The 17,457-nt window shown below is 38.5% G+C and overlaps 1 protein-coding gene across 3 annotated transcripts in view; it reads left to right on the top strand.

The window, feature by feature from the left end:
* rabgap1l (RAB GTPase activating protein 1-like) overlaps positions 1 to 17,457 on the top strand; it is a 117,153-nt gene that overhangs the window by 85,762 nt on the left and 13,934 nt on the right. For 2 of the 3 annotated variants that reach the window (XM_088005083.1, XM_015012419.2), the window contains exons 17-19: positions 63 to 206; positions 5,095 to 5,136; positions 10,189 to 10,317. In XM_088005083.1, the coding sequence (XP_087861209.1) occupies positions 63 to 206; positions 5,095 to 5,136; positions 10,189 to 10,317 (315 nt within the window). Of the gene's footprint in view, positions 1 to 62; positions 207 to 5,094; positions 5,137 to 10,188; positions 10,318 to 15,356; positions 15,923 to 17,457 lie in introns of those variants that run through there. The other variant, XM_015012420.2, reaches the window with a different exon arrangement.

The raw sequence follows: 17,457 nt of genomic DNA, 5'->3' as shown, positions 1-17,457 counted from the left end.
GTGATGGTTGTTTCATCTCACAAAAGACTTTCCTTATCCTTTTTTTCATTCTGCTCCCGCAGGAACAGCTCCCAGACCTTTGGGCCCACTTCCAGGAGCTGAACCTGGAGGCACACATGTATGCCTCCCAGTGGTTCCTCACCCTCTTTACGGCCAAGTTCCCCCTCTGCATGGTTTTCCACATCACTGACTTGCTGCTTTGTGAGGTAAAGGCAGCACAAAGTGGTGTACTTGGAGCATTGTGAGAAGGATTTAGTCTGCATTGTATGTATAGAATCGCTTAATGGGAAATTCAACCATCTGGAAACATGAAATAAGATGAAATGGCAGGGTTAATAGGAAGAAAGGAGAGTGGCAGACATTAGAGGGTTAGCCACCATTATGGATTGACTAAAGTGATTACAAATGGGAATAAAAAGAGATGATTGTGGAGGAAAACGGTTGATCTGAACCTATAGCCACAAGTAGAGATGTGGTCAGAAGTTTACATACACTCCTCATTGGTATTAATGTTTTTGGAGCTTTTAATTGTGCTTTTAAAACAGTTAGACTGATAAAACTGAAACTAATTAGAACTGGATGCACAACTTTAATTTATTGAATGTTTTTTATAATCCAGAGTCAAAATGTCAGCCTTCACTTTATACTGTACATACATCTACTTTTATTTTTTTAAATTTTGGTCCTTCTCACTTTTCTCACCGTCTCAGATTTCTGTCAAAACGTTTAACGTCCGACAGTTCTGACTTGATATTTTACCACTTGGTTTTTTTATATCACAACTGCAGAAATTTACATTTTTAGAGTTCCTGGCAAATTATTTACTAATTTAATATAATAAATTAATTAGCTAATTTATTTATTCGTATGTATTTATTTATTTTTCCTTAACATCCCAGTTGTTCTGTGTTTCTACTATATTTATTGAAACATATTTATTTATTATTATTTTATTCAGGTATTTGACAGGCCTTCAAGAGTGGCTATTTTTAAAGTTTTGTTGTGCTTTCTTATTGCACAATGACAATAAAAGTAAATCTGATGTGAAATACCTGATCTTTAAGCACATATTTTCAATAGGGTTGAGGTTGGGCTGTCGAAGTAAAGATGTGCTGAGATCTCTGCCCTGTTGGAACATTTAATTGTGCACAAAAAGGGTTTTAATCAGAAACTATTGGCTGAAGGTGAAGTAAATAAATCTGAAGGTAATCCTTCTCATTTCATCTTATCTGCCTCTTCCCCATTCCCTTTGTGCAGCTCACCAGCACCACTGGTAATGAAATGGACCCTCAGATTGACCACCATGCTGAGGGTTTTAAGGTTTAAAGCCTCTTCTTGACTCCTTCAAACATGCCAGCCTGCCCTACTTAAAAATTATGAGCTTCAAACTGAGATTTGTGCCAGAAAATCAATAATTTTAAACAAGCTTTAATACATCTGACAGGGAAAGTAGTTGACAGCAAAGAACATTTGGGGTTTATTCAGTTATTTTACCTAATTATTAGCTAGATTATAATTGAAACCAGAATTTCTAAAAACATTTAATTATATCTGTGTGGCAGAATAAGGGATTAATAGGTGCCAAAGTGATTTCTATTTGCTGCATGCCAGAAAATCTTTGACAGGATTGTTTTAAACTTTCCTCAAGTTCAGAGGTTTATATTTTCTTGGTATTTGATAAAATTGCCTTTTATACTGTGAATATAAAATATTTGAGTATGTGAGTACAGAACTCAGTTCTCTGTGGATATTGACACTCACAAGCTTCAGCTAACATTTTTAGAAACTATATTGCTGCTGTTTGGTTCATTTCTACATTTTTTTTCAAAATGTACAAATAATTAGCAGGTTTAATATGTTACCTTCTTCCTGAATGCCATGATAGTTTGAGTTCATGTGCTTTTTATGCTGACACATGGTTATTTGAACAGATGAAGGCGGTCACTTCTAGGATTTTGAGACATGAATCGACCTCATCAGAAGCTTTAAAAGTCATTAAATCATAATCTGGGGCTCGGAAATTGTTAAAAAGTATAATAATCTTAGTGTATGAATGTATTTAAACTTCTGATTTGAGCTACTGAATGCTTACAAAAATCAGTTTTTCGATATTTCTTGTAATAAATAAGTAGAAATGAATTCCAGAGTAGAAAGTGATTCTAAAACCTATTGGGTTTTTTATGAAAAGTTTCTTTGCACAAACAATCAACATGAAATATGTTCCTCCTCTTTCCTGCTGTCCTCCCTCCTCCTCTCTCCTTCTGTGGGCCTGAGGCAGAACAATTAAAAGTTTCCTTGTTTTTTCTCAGCCAATGAGCTGCAGGATGAAAACATGCCAGTAAAACCTCAGCTCTCGCATCCAGCTAAAACTCTCCTCTTTTGGGGTCTAAATTTAAAAATTAAAGAGATTATCTTTATTTTTCTCAGTCTTAGCAACAATCTCCATCTAATTCACAACCTTGTTTACAGAGCTGAACTTGTAAGCCTGTTTTATGATTCAAAATGTTCAGCCTTTGTGTTTACTTCTCAGTCTAGATATTTTTTTTCTCATTTGGAAACCAGAACTCAGGGCAGAAACTCATTTCATGTCTTTTTTAAAAGAGTGACCTTGCTGGATCTGCTCAATTCGCCTCACTTTAGTATTTGTGAAAACTTCCTAACACACCCATACTGTGTCCTCCCCTTTCTGAATATTTGGCTTTCATCTCCTCTGATTCTTCCTTGCTGGGATGAGTTGGTATTTCTTTCCCTCACACGCTCCTTTGATCTTGGCTCAGCATGGTAGCACCATCTTCAGGCCCACAAAGATCAGTGTGTGGAGGCAGAGCCCATCCTCTTTTCATTTTCTTCGGTTATTTTTGGAGCTCTCTGGATATTTTTAGCTCCATGTTGCCATGTGAACTGGTTGTCCCAGAGACCAAGGAGAGGGGTGTTCCCATGCAGAGCTGGCATCGGTTCTACATTTTCTTTTTGTGTCAAAATTGAAAGAAGTGTCACAGTAAAATGGAAAGCAAAGAGCTGGTTTTTACAGCGGCCACGGGCATAAAGCTAAGAAAGAAAGCTGTGAAATACTTTTTAAACAGAATATAGACAATATTTTGAATTGTAACACATAGGGAGGTCATACCTGAGTTCATCTTAAAGGGAATGTATTATGCAAAACTCACATTTTTGCTTCTTAAAACAGCCCAAGCAATAAAAAAAAAGAATCCCAGTCAGTTTTTGGCAATAAGTTTTTTGGTGTCTGAAAAAGGAGCCATTTCAAAAGCCTTCAGAATGTAAGTCACAAATCAGCAGAAAACCCCAGCTGAGCCCAACCCGTTGCCTAGCAACCCAGGCAGAGTTAGCTGGTGTTTTGTTGTCGACTTACCATCCAGAAAACACTTGCTGCATTCTTGTTGGTTGTGCAGGAGGCTCTACATCTACTTTTCAAAGATGGTTGTATAATTGCACATCTGTTTGTAGCCATTTTCACATGTGAATGTAAACGTTGAGTTGGGGACTTGGCCAGCAGCGGTAAATTTGGATTTAAAGTGACAGGACACCCTAAAGCATCACATTCTGATTGGAGATGAAAATATGCAGAACTGACCAGACTAAACTTACCGTATTTTCCGCACTATAAGACGCACCTAAAAACCTTCAATTTCCTCAAAAGCCGACAGTGCGCCTTATAATCCGGTGCGCCTTATATATGGACCAATATTGAGCCACAACAGGTCCAGCAACGGACCTTACCACAGGGGCCGCGTTTCATTGGCTAATGCCCATTTTAGATCACAGTGCAGCTACCACGTGCGTGACCGTCTCACAAACACAAGCTACAGTAGTAAACATATGCTAATGTACATTGTGGACCATCAAAACCATGAATGCCGACTTACCCAGCCTTGCAAGAACAATAGGCATCAGTGATCTTGTCCACAGCTATATTTATGCTGAGGGTGTGAGGATCTGCTGTTTTCCTCATCTATCGGTAGCTTTTAGCTGTGACGCGCACAATGTTGGAGGCATCCAGTGGCTCAAACACCTTGATGTCGTCCAAAAAAGATGACATGAACTTGTTGGTTCCCCTGTCCATTGTCGTGGCTGATATGTTGTGAAAATCCGGCAGAAATGCTACGCTAATTAACTCAGATCGAAATGAAAGACGTCATGTTTACACAGACATGCAGTAGGCTGCTTACGTAGTTGGTCCACTACGGTAAGCAGCCGCCAACTTCTTTTTCCCCCGAAGAAGAAGTAGTGCGCGGTGCATGCTGGGATAGTTGTCAGAACACTGGTTTGTTAATAAAGTTTGATAATACATTTAAAGGGGGGGAGGGGCAGGGGAAGAGAGACAGAGACTGCAGCGGCAGCGTGTCGGTTGGTCTGTGTTACCCAGAAAGCACTTGGGCATAATATCGCAACACCAACACCGTGAGTGAAACAACGGCTGGGCCAGCCTACTATATAAAGTACTCGGGGACCATTTCTTTATTAATGTGGATGTGTAATAATAGAGTATGAAGCGTCTATTCTATGCGCCTTATAATGCGGTGCGCCTAATGTATGAAAAAAGTCCTAAAATAGGCCATTCATTGAAGGTGCGCCTTATAATCCGGTGCGCCTTATAGTGCGGAAAATACGGTACATTATCTAAGAATGATTTAAATGTTTAGTGGACAATTAAGGCTGGGATTTACTCCAAAAGTGACAGGACAAATGCAGGTTTCTGTGAGTAAAACTATTGAAATCAATGCATCATTTTTTCTTCCATTTCACTATTATGCTATACTTCCTGTTGACTTGTCACACAGATCTCCTATAACCCCCTCTCGAAAGCAATGAAATATTTATGTAAGATGTAACTAAATAAAACATTTCAAGAGGTATAAATACTTTAGCAGGACCACTATAGAAATATCTAGTGTTTCTATACGGTATCTAGAATTAATGTTTTGAAAAGAAAAAATTAAGCTGGTAATGAAACTTAAAGTTTACAATTTTTTGTTTGTTTATTTTTTGTTTTTGTTTTTGTTTTTTTGCAAAGTAACAGGAAAGTTGTCCATATCATTTTTCTCTTCTTCTTACATCTTTCTCTGTGTCTTAAAGGGACTGAGCATCATCTTCAATGTGGCCCTGGCTTTGCTCAAGGTTAGTAATATATTCATACATTTATTTAATTCTAACATCTTTTATTGTGTCTAGCTAAGCAATTAGCTTCTATGTAAAATTTGAGCATCTTTTGTTTTAATTTAAGCTTTATTTGACTGCTTATACATTATTTTTGTTGCAAAAACACTGATATTGCAAAAAATACTGTACAGTTTGACTTCCACCATCATCATCGTTCTCTTCTCTAAAATCTGTACTGAACACTGGAGCGTTGGGTGTCGTTTAAATTCATTTTCTAACATGTGGCGCCCTCAAGTGGACATAAAAAGAACTGCATGTAGACATCGGGAGAGTGAATGCCTTTGCACACTTTGGCATGAATAAAATGCCAAAATGATAAAGAAGAGAGAAAGAAAAACAACTTTCTGTTTTATCTGGTTGCTAATCAGAGTTATATGAATTCTTGTTAGTTGGGATTATTTTCTTTCACCAACATCTTCTTATATTGAAACAATAAATAAGACAAATGTATGCATTCTTTATTTCTAAATGAGTAAATGCTGCAGTGGCTTTGTTCATGTCATGTTTTTCTGAATTGCAGTGGATTTTGTGTAATTTATAGTCCATGTTTTGCTGTTCTTTAGAGACAAACATGGGGCCTCCTGTTCTTTGTCCCTATTTTATTAGGGGGACCAAGCCACATGAATAAGTTTGAGTTTGACTTTATTGAACAAAGTTATAAACAAAGAAAATAAATTTAAAACAAACGCAAGAGAAACAACAACAATAACATATATATACACGTTCAAAGCAGAAGTATAAACTTATATTTACAAACACCCCTCTTACATTAATAGGATCACCTAGTGAATTATTATTCATTTTTACTTAGGGTTTTCTAAATCCATATCAATCTCTGGGACAATGCACGCCACTGTGAGCAAGAATCAATCATTCTATATCAATATAGAACAGAATAGATTTTATTAATCCCCCAGAAGAAATTGCATGTTTGTTCACAAATTGTTAAATTATTAGTAAATAAAACATAACCACGAGCAACATACAATTAAGAAGAAATGTATTTTAAAAATGCAATATTCCACGATGCAGTAATAACACACAACTTCGCTAATTAGTAACAATAATATTGATAACAGTCGTAATAACAGTAATTATTTCATATATGAAAGCATGAAGAGCATCTGCAGAGACGACAACAGGCTGCTGCTCAGAAAACAGCAGAGAAGAACCTTCTTTTGAAAGTACAATAGATATTTCACCAGCTGTATATTTTATTGAAACAAATGTTTGTTTTGAATAGAACAGAATAATTTATTCATTGCATGCACACATAAAAAAACCGATGATGATGCAAATGAAATTTCAAACGATACCAATGTGAATATAACAACTTGGCTGTGAAGAAACAGTAACTTTGATCATGTGGTAAAACTGTGTGAATGTTTATATATTTTTGACAAATTAAGCTATATAGAAGCAAAGTGGAGATTTTGAGGATTCAGTGGTTTGAAATGGGAACAAATGAGGATGGTCAGGATGATGAGGAGGAGGAGGAGGAGAGTGGAGGAGCTCCCACTGCCTGCCTCTTATTGGCCGGTCATGACGACATTATCCTCCGATGCTCCCTCCTCCTTCCCTCCTGCGCTCCCCGCTGCTCTCACCACCCCTCCCTTCATCTGCGCTCGCCTCCCTCCCTGCCCAGCTTAGCAGTTGCTATCCACATCACAACAGGAGCATTGACTATAACATTAGCAACGTGAGCCAGAGGGAGAAAATCTCAGCTTTCGATTCTTTTTATCCCACCCTCTTCATCTTTACCTTCCTCGGATTCATGCTCGGAGCATCTTCTTTCCCTCGATTTCTCGCCTTTTTGCCTCCTTCTCCTCTCCTTCCATCTCTTCCTCTGCTCTCTCTCTGCTGAACATTTATTTCTACCACGCGTTTCTTCCGTCCACCATCTGCAACGAAGCCGCCCCTGCCAGCTGTTAGCATTTCAGCAGTTAGCATCACAAAGGTTGGGAGAGGCTTCATGGGAAGCTGAGGTCTCTTTGCTTTGCCTCGCCCCGGCTGCTGGGCAGGACCAACATTTCTGACAGTGCTACAACATCGACTCATGCCAGCACTCATCCTGTGTGGATCAGAAGTAACTTCCTCTCTGAAGGAGCTGGCTTCATCTGAAAGATCAGACCGGATGCCCGGCTGCTAACAGGATCCTGCTGGAGCAGCTGACTGGAAAATGATTTTACTCGCTAATCGTGCGTGGATCTGTGAGGAAAAAGAGCAGTTTATGTTTTCTGTTCCTTCTTATTCTGGTTTTTAATGCATCACTGGTTTGTGTGAGTCTAGCACCCACTCAGCCATAAAGTAACACAGAGCATCATCTCCTGCAGGCAGAGGAGAAGTGCCACATTTCCAGCGTTAACAAACCTCCTCTTGTCTCTCTGCGCCGACTGTTCCAGCTTCAGAGAGCGGATGAAGAGCTGTGTTGTTGTTTTGCATTTCAAAGAAAGCTAAAGCGTCGTCAGGGGAGAAGGGATTTGAAGTTTAACATAAAAGAAGAAATCAAAAAAAGGTGGGGTTCTCGTCTCTGCTTCAGTTTCATGGAGCAGCAGCCCACGTGTTGAGCCGTTTTGTTGCTAGGCGACAGCATACCGGACTGGAATTGGTCGGAGTTTTTGCAGAGGAAGCCGAGAGTAGAAAGTGTGACTGGATTTCCAGAGTGAATAAATACGCCGCTGTAGGACTCAGCATTATGCAGACGGCGGTGTCGACTCATCGTTTTCTGACTGTGGTTCTGAGGCATCGGGGGGCCGAGCTGAGGCTCTGACAGCGGGACAAGCTGAGGGGCCTCCACACTACGTTCACCCAGACTCAAACAACCCTGAGAGATCGCCGCTAACTGAGTTTCGTCGCACCCCGCCGTTGCTGCGCCAACGTCGAAACTTCTGCCCGACACCCTGGAGTCAGCTGCCAGCCTGGCCCCGGAGCGGGACGACCCCTCCCCCCTGCCCTGTCCCACGCCGCCGCCGTCTCCGCCACGCTCCCCGCCGCCCTCTCCGCCCCCTGTCCCGGCCCTGAACCCTCACCTGAGCCTCCCGGCCGCATGCAGGGCGTTGGAGGATGGCGAGGGAAAAGAGGAGGAGAGCGCCCAGGGCAGCCAAACCTCAGCAGACCCTTACTGCAGGGTCATGGACCTTCTTGGGATGGGACACAGACTCTTCGTCCCCAGGCTGCTGGCGGTGAGACGAGACAAACTGGAATAAACTTCCTGGATTAAATTCGCACGGCATGCATTGTTGATTTTTCTGACTCATCTTGAAGATAGAATGAAACAAAAAGCAAAATTTCATCCCATTATTTCATCTGCGATTAGGACTGGAGAATAAATCAATAACAATATGTATCACAATTAACACATGACATGATCAATATCAATAGATAATGTGTCTGACGGAATATTTAGTAGATAGAATATTCACTGAACTCCGATCCAGAACCGCACAGCATTCTGGGAGACGTAGGCAGAGGAAAAACTTTAGCTGCTCAACTTCTAACGGGAAGCTAAGCAAGATTGGGGGCATCAACTAACTCACTCACTCACTCTTTGGTTACCTAGCAACGACCTCCTGAGTAACTTGTGGTTACCTAGCAACGACCTCCTGAGTAACTTGTGGTTACTTAGCAACAACCTGTTGAGTAGCTTGTGGTTACTTAGCAACAACCTGTTGAGTAGCTTGTGGTTACCTAGCAACAACCTGTTGAGTAGCTTGTGCTGCAGCAGTTTAAGTTTCACCACTGTGCCTCATAACTTCTTAAAAATGAAAAACAACTGCGCTGAGTGAAAACTGTGGATAAACTGGAACTGTCACGCCTCCAGTTTGGCTGTACTTCAAATATTTAAAACAAAAGACTAATCAATAGTTATTGATATTGACTGATATAAAATGCTTTTATGTTTTTCAGTCGTATTGTCCTGCCCTTTCCTAGATTACAGGGGCATGCATAATGACTCCGTTTCCTTCAGACTTAAATTTAAGGTGAAAATAAAGCTGCTTTCCTCCTTTTTATGACATCTAGTCTTTAATGAACTTAAAAACTTACAGAAGCAAAAACAGACATGTTCCTTCACATAACTGACCCAAAAATCTGCCCATGCCTTCTTTGTATTAAATAAATATAAGAACTGTTAGCAGAAAGATTAAGAATTGTAGCAAAGTAAAAAAAATAAAAAAGTTTGCACCTTAAATTTTACTTCAAACGTATCTTTACCCCTTGATCTTCTCCAGATGTTGTCACATTGCAAAATTGTAGTGTTTTTTATAGAGATTTTATTAGATGGATCAAACAATGTTTTAGATTTTCTTACAGTTCTTGCAGAAAAGGAAAACTCTGGACATTAGAGAGTGACTTCCAGTGCAAAAACACAAAATCATACCAAGGACGTTTGGTGTAATTTCTAGTGCAAATATTTTAATACACTTGAAACAAAACAAAACTAACTTAAAAGTAACTATTCAGCCAGATTTGGGGGCTTGTTTTAACTCAATAATTCCTTGACATTAATTTAAAAAGTTCTAGTTATAAGTGAAATAATCTGCCAGTGGAACAAGACATTTTGACTTATAATATGCGATGAATGTCTTGTTCCACTGGCAGATTATTATTTTGGTTATAATTAGTACTTTTACATCAATATTAAGGACATATTGACTGTAAACAAGCTCCTATACTCTGATGAAAAGTTACTTGTAAGTTACTTGTCTTATTTCAAGTGAACTAAGATATTTGCACTAGAAACTAGAACAAAAACACTTTAAATTTTATGTTGTCAGTAAAATTTTAATATTTTTCTCAATAAAAAGAGATTACATTTTCCATTTTTACTGTTCTACTCTATCAAGTATTTGCTGTTCATGTAAGCAGAAACTGTGCTGCCTCATGTATTTACCTGCATGACTCTGACCTTGTTGTTAATCAGCTTGCATGCAGAAGGAGACACGTTGTGGAGTCTCTGTGCTTGGTGTTTGTGCTGCTGTGTCTCATCCACCTCTTCTTGTCTCCCTCCAGACGTCCAAAGAAGACCTCCTGCAGGCGGACTTTGAGGGGGCTCTCAAGTTCTTCCGGGTCCAGCTACCGAAGCGCTACAGAGCTGCAGAGAACGCGCGGCGGCTAATGGAGCAGGCCTGCAACATCAAGGTACCACAGGAAACCAAAATGCTTTTGTTTGGTGCTCAACTTCATTTTAAACTATGAAATTAAGAAATAAAAACTCGGCACGCTCTAAATACCGTCCTGACTTCTTACGTCATAACTCACATGGCTTTATGTGCATTCTTTTGGAGCCTTTAAGTTTTAGTGCAGTGACTCTTAAAGAAATGCAGTTAGAAAATAGTACTTTTAGAAAGAAAAAAACTGAAAATCTAACATTTGCTTTTAGAATAAGCAGAAGAAAAAAAATAGACATACTCTTTACCGTCTTTCTTTTACATTTTATAATTTAATTGTTCTTCAGGGAAATAGGAGACCTATTTGTTCTCAGAACATCAGTGTCTGTTTTCGTTAAATTTCCTCAGGCACATGTTAGCATCTTGCTGCTGAAAGTAGGCTGCTGGTATTTAGGGAATTTGCTGAAATCACCAGAGACCATAGCAGCACAGCGTGTTCTTGATATGTATGCATGTGTGTATGTCAGCAGGGGACTGACGGGATAGGAGTAGGAAAAAGGTACATAACCAGGAAGGTTTTCCATTTGTTAGATTTTAAAGGACTATTTTTGCTCCCTTTTAGGCAAGACACAAAAGTACAAGACTGCAATCTAGAGTAACAAGTTCTAGGCGTTTGTTTCACCCACTGTGTGACTGTGTTTTAGTTTTAGTACATACAGGATGTCAACTCTGTGACTCACTTCTTATCTCTGGCTTACTTGTGAAATCTTGTAGAAGTACAATGTGTACAAAAGCAAAAACATATTACATATGCATAAATATGCAGATTTGTCAGCCTTCTTCTCATGAATGAGAAGCAAATGCTGCTTTCTTTCACATTCCTTTTTTGAATCATAGTAAAAGTCATATCATGCCATTTCCAAGCCTTCCTGCAGTTCCTGCTTCCTTGATTTGGTTAAATATTGGTTCATTCTGAGGTTTTAACTTGTCTATACTGCTTAAGTTAATGTTTTAACAATATTCTGGATTCTCAAACATTAAAAGCACTTCCTGATTCCTCACTGCTACTTAATAGGTGAGATAAAGAAAAAGCTGTATCTTTTATACTTTGTATCTCGTTCTCTTTATCTTTCTGTACTCCGTTTCTTCTTGTATCTGTTCTTTATTTATCTTTTCCTCCTTGACTCCTGAAACATGAGTTCCTTTTGACTAAAGTTTATTTTTTGCCATTTTCTCAAACAGAAGTGCAAATATAACATCCATAATTGGATGATTAGAATTTTCTGTCCAACTTTTTCATTCTTATTCAACTTGTCCTAAGGAAGGCCGTCTGCATGATTAAACACAACTTCATCTTTTTTTTTTCTAAATAAAACAGGGCGTTGCATTTTACGCTAAAAAAGGGGAAATTGCAAAAGAAATTAGTTTTATTGTTTCACTAAATTAGGACCTTATTGCAGACATTTTCTTGTTTATAGAAATGCAATCCCTGCAAAGAGCCTGGATATTCAAATCCTCCACGTTCCTTAACAGACAGAGGTTGAAAGCTGAAATAAAAGAAAGCAGCTAGGCAGTTTTCTGTTAACTGTAGAGGTTTTACTCGCTCTCACAGCCTAAGGGAGTGCATACGTTTAACATACATCTTTAAAAATACAGTTTCTCTTTAAAAAAAAAAGCTTCTTCCATCTCAGTACCACCACAAAAATAATGAAAAAGCCAAAGTTTGAGACTTCAGTAACAACTTCCACACTGAGGGTTGTTATTGTTAGTGCAACTTGGTAAAGCAGAAAAAGATCAATTTTTTCAGTTTCCAACCTGATTGTTATATATCAATTATCCCAAGCTGGCAGATAATTGTCAGATTCTGGTTAACAGTTTATTTTTGTTTGCCTGAATTTATTCTAAACTAAAGTTTGGTAGAAAACTTGATCAGGTTGCTAATTTTGCTTAATTTGGAGCCGGTAGATTTTTGTACTCATCCGCAGAGAGCTCTAGTGGAATTTGTCAGAAAAATAGTTTAGGATCTGTGGAGTCAAAGGAACATAATCTAACAATCACAAACCAAAACCAGTCTTCAGTTTTGCACTCATGAGTTAAAAAAAATACAGATCATGAACACATATTGAATGACATAAACATAAAAAAACATCTGTGGTTGCCTGAAGCTTTCCTCATGAATTTATGCCCCTCGTCTGTTATATTTTTAAACCACTTTCAAGCTTTAAATAGAATATTCCCTGTGGATGCAACGGCATGAAGCGTCGGATAGAGATGGAGATGAAACGATGCCTGTCATGCGTTTCATGCGCTTCTCTTCACTGTTTTCACTTCTGTCTTATCCATCTAACTTCAGCCCCCTGCAGGTCAGAGCAGGTCACATCAGTCTGCATCACACACACACGCATACACACACGCATACACACATGCATACACACATGCATACACACACGTTTCCTGTCTATGAAAGCTTCACATGCATTATAATCTGCTGTCTGGAACATTCTGGAATTTATTTTCCATGTCTGGAAAATAAATTCTGGAATTATTTCCAGAATTATTCTGGAAATTATTCCAGAATAATTCTGGAATTATTTCCAGAATTATTCTGGAATTTGTATTCCAGAATTTGTATTCTGGAATACAAATTCCAGAATTTGTATTCTGGAATACAAATTCCAGAATTTGTATTCTGGAATACAAATTTTGTATTCCAGAATTTGAAATACAAATTCTGGATTGTATTCCAGAATTTATTCTTATCCAAATGTCGAAATGGTCTGTCCATCCTTCGTTTATTCCTTCATTCCTTCCTTCTTCCTTTCATTTTTTCTCCTTTCCTCATTCATATACTTATATAGTTCCTTGTTGCCTATCATTCTTACTTCCCGACTTATTTCTGCTTTTCTTTCTTTCCTTCTTCTTATTTTTTTATTTTTACTTTCCTTATGTCCTTCATTTCTTTCCTTCCTTGTGTTCTCCTTTGTCTTTCCTTTCTTTTCTTTTCCTCATTTCCTTTCTTATGCACTTTTCTTTGTGTCCTACCTCACATCCTCCTATGTAAACTTCCTTCCTTTCCTTCTTTTCTACCTTTTACTCTTGTATATTTCTTGTTTTTTGCCTTCCTGAGGGCGACTTTAGTATTATTATTTTTAATCAACAGCGTGTAGGAATATCGTTAGATTTGTCTGCTTTTACTTTCAAAAATAATATATACAATAATTTTTTATTTAGTTCAGTTTTTATAGCACTAATTCACAAGGCAAATAAATAACATTTAATCTCTTTTATGTAGCTGAAAATGTTAATTTCTAAGAAAAGTACTTTTGATTTTCATAAAGAATGAATGTAAAACTCAAACATTGTCCTACTAGAAGACAGACCATCTTATACAAGATGCATTGCTTTTCCTCACCCTCCCGTTTCTTCCCCATATTTCTGTCTGTCAGCATTTAAATCGGATCAGCCGAACTCCATAAGCAGCTTAAAACGGCGAAAGAATTTCTCGGCACCTTTGCTTGATGAACACAACGGGTAGCGGAGTGGCTTAAGCTTTCTGCGGATTTTCGGAGGAATTTGAATTTCTCAGCCGTTTTGGAAAATCCATCATACCCACAACCAGAGTGACGACTTTAAAATAGCAGATGAAAGTCTTTGCATTTATTTCCTGTTTATAGGGTTGATTTATCAACCAGCTGAGAATCTAAACTTCAATAAACCTTTGTATCTTTTTCAAACTAAGGCAAAATAAGAGCCAGGAGTGTTGAAAAACCGTCGACTTAAAGCATAACTTTGAGTCATGGGTGAAAACGCAGAAGCTGTGGTAATATTTTAAACTTCCAAGATCTAAAGATAAATGTAACCTACAAACATGCGGAGGGAGCTGGAGGCCGGTTTTAGTTTGACCCCGTGTAGGAAAGGTCAAGAATGTTAGTCAGGAACTATGCAGAGGAATCAGGCGACTCCAAACTCACGGGTAGCCAGTTAAAGATACTTTTATGCTAATTTACTTTTGAAAGTCTTTAATATTGAAAGATAGTGTAGCACATTGAATGTCACACTGAAACGTGTGTAGCCATTTTGACCCATTAACTCAGGGGTGCACAAACTTTTTTGTCACATGTGCCAAAATCGTCATAAAATCTGCCATATTTTTAATAAAAACTTGCACTGTGATGTTTTTATTTTACTGACTTGGTAGTTTAATTAAATAAATGTCAGATTTGTTTTTTATTGTAAAGAGATGTGTAAACAATTGTAGACCCAAAACTTAAGAAAGTTTTTGTGGATTTACATTATTTAAAGAAATGTTTATCAGTTGTTTGTTGAAAAATTTAGCAAAAGTTTCATCAGTCTGGAGCCAGAAGAGTCAGCTTTAGGTCACTGTGTGGTTGGAACTAAATACATTTGTGTGGTTATTTAAGGATGAATACTTTGTAATTTACCAATATTTCTGCCACGATTAAAAATAAACCACCTGCACCAACCACCTGTGCTCAGGAGCTAACTTTTTAATATTCCTGAACTGCAGTCAAGAATAATACCAGGTGCCACTAATGGCCCCTGAGCCACACGTTGGGCAACCTTGTAATAACTAGAATTTACATTGGCGATAAAAAGGGTAGCAGGTTTTTTGTTCCATAAAAAGTTAGGCTAATATGGATCATTACGGAACATTTAACCACTTTTAAAGTGATCAGTTTTAGTTTATTAGCTGCAACCAAAGTTTGTTTTGCATTTAGCTGCAAAGGTTGGAGGACAAATTAAAGATTTGTAAAGAAAATAAATCGGTAAAGAAATATTTTCTATAAAAGTTACACAGCCTTAATGATGGAAAAAGTTGATGTTGGTGATGGAAATGATTTCTCGCGATTCGTTTCTTTAATCTTAAATGTTTCTTTCCTAACAGCTGATTGGGAAGCTGTTACCAGATCTCTTGAAGGAGTTTTATTGAAAGCTTTAATTGATTCCTCTGGGATCCTGCAGGAGCTCTGACAGCTTTGAATTTTCTCTCTCTGCGCCTTCTTCTGTGGGAATGTAACAGAAGTCACTGCGGTTGATGTGACGACTTCCTTCCTATCGCTCATACACACTTACACAGAGTGTAACTGTGTAAACAGGCCTTTATCTTTATTTTCACTAGCAGCAGGAAACAGAAAAAAACTGCAGCCCAAAAGAGCGTTTGAAGGAGGGAGGAGCACAAACAAGAAAGAGTGAGCAGAAAGAGGGAAGTGCTCAGTGGAGAGGAAGAAATAGCAAACTCATCCTCCTCTGTCACGCACTTCTAGCGTTACGGAGAGGGAGAGACAAACAGGTGTGTTGTGCTGCTCTCCCTCCTCCTCCTCCTCCTCCTCAGTGGGCGTGGCTTTGCCTCTGTGGGACTCTTGAAGGCAGCCAGTTGCCTTCTGCGCTTTCAGAGAGAAACAAAACCTCTCAGCCGCGCGCGGCCGCTTTACCTCCCTCCTTCCTCTTCGTCCACTCCTCCTCCTCGCTGCTTGGAGCAAGCAGGAACCAAGATGATGCAGGAGGTGTCCATCATGGTGGCCTACGACGCTCATGTAGTGGAACGTCCAGGCGAGGAGGACACCTTGGCTTGTTTGGTTGCTCACTCTAAACCGCTGCGATCTTTCAGACCTGTGGTAGGTCTGCTTCGTTTTCTTCTCTCTCTCGTCTTTCTCTTTATCTAATTCAGAAAACTGCACTAGAGCTGCTCTTAGAAAGATGCATTTTTAGTGAAACTATGTATTTCTTTCCACGTGGTTGATGCTCTTGAATGAATGTGTGGGTGTTCATGTTTCAGGAACCGTTTCTGACGTTTGGGGTAAATTGAGTAATTGTGTGCACGGGTTTGAGCCTCCTTCTCGTGGGTAATTTAATTCTTTGACCTCGTTTTCCTCTAATCTCCAGGTGGCTTTGTTCTTATTTTAATATTCAAACGTTCAGGCTTGTCTGTCATGTCGGAGCTTTTCTCCTTGCAGTGAGTTCATATTGTTTTGCTTGTTTATTACCTGATTTGAGATCTGAGCCAGGAGTTTTGGGACTAAAGCTCCATTTTCAGCATCAGGGATTCAGGTCAGGAAGCTAAAAGTGGTCCTGGTACCATTTTCTATCTTTTTATTGTGTGTCCTCTATCAGTGCTGACCTTCTGACCTCTCATTTTCTCACCAAATGTTCTGGAAATGGAGCATTTGAGGATGCATTTTTATCCTCTGAAGCTACACGTGCATATAGATGTCATGTGAGTTGCTGAAAATGTGCAGCTATAATCTAGTTTGTCCATGGAAATCTAGAAATGTCTTGAAAATGAAAAGTTTGGTGGTGAAGTAAAGATTAAGTAAGATCGCTCCCTGTGTAATTCTGAAGGTCAATTGTTGCGTGACTCATATAAAACTAATATACATCCACTGTGGATAAAAATACTGGGCTAAAAATGACGTCATGAAATTGCTTCATTTCTGTGAAGTATGTCAGAGATTTGAAGGATGTCTCAGTGAATACTTTAGCTATTATATATTTAGAACATGTTGGTAAAAATGACAGAAAAACCTTGGAACCCTACAGTAACACATTTGGTTATAAGTTAATAGGTTTCTGTTGGGATCTTTTTGCTGTTTTTATCCCAAAAACCCCTTAAAGGGTTGGACCATTGCAAAGAATACCAACATAATCAAATTGAAAATCCTTTATTTATAGCATAACAGAAGTATGAGACCTATACGAATCACATGTTAAGAGATTTGCAGTCACCAGACCTCTAACCAAAGGAAAAAAATACCACTTATATTCACTAAAGGATGTTTCTCCTAATGAGAGATTTCCCCTCCTTGCAGCAGAGAACAACAGATCCACTTAGATGTGCCGAATTTGTTCTAGCCTTCATGATAAGTCAAAATTAAAATACATATTTCATTATTTTTACAACTTTTTCAGTTAATTATGTTCAGGCGTGTGTGTCATGATGGCTGAATTAATTTTTACATTGAAAACAAACCTTGAATCAGAGCGATGACAACACTCTGATTGTCATCTGAGTAAAGAAAATTACCTTAACACATCTGGAATGCAGGTTTTTACAGTATTCTCCCAAAATCTAAAATTTGAGTTCATAAAGTGAAGATTTCACTTCCAGATTTATCCAGTGAGAAGGAGGAAATGTTCCTGAATGTATGAGCAT

This window comes from Poecilia mexicana, unplaced genomic scaffold (assembly GCF_051168715.1).
Source record: "Poecilia mexicana isolate PSO_F unplaced genomic scaffold, ASM5116871v1 scaffold_4, whole genome shotgun sequence".
Taxonomy (NCBI): domain Eukaryota; kingdom Metazoa; phylum Chordata; class Actinopteri; order Cyprinodontiformes; family Poeciliidae; genus Poecilia; species Poecilia mexicana.
The sequence above is the reverse complement of the archived record's forward strand: the minus strand, read 5'-3'. Positions and strand labels throughout refer to the sequence as shown.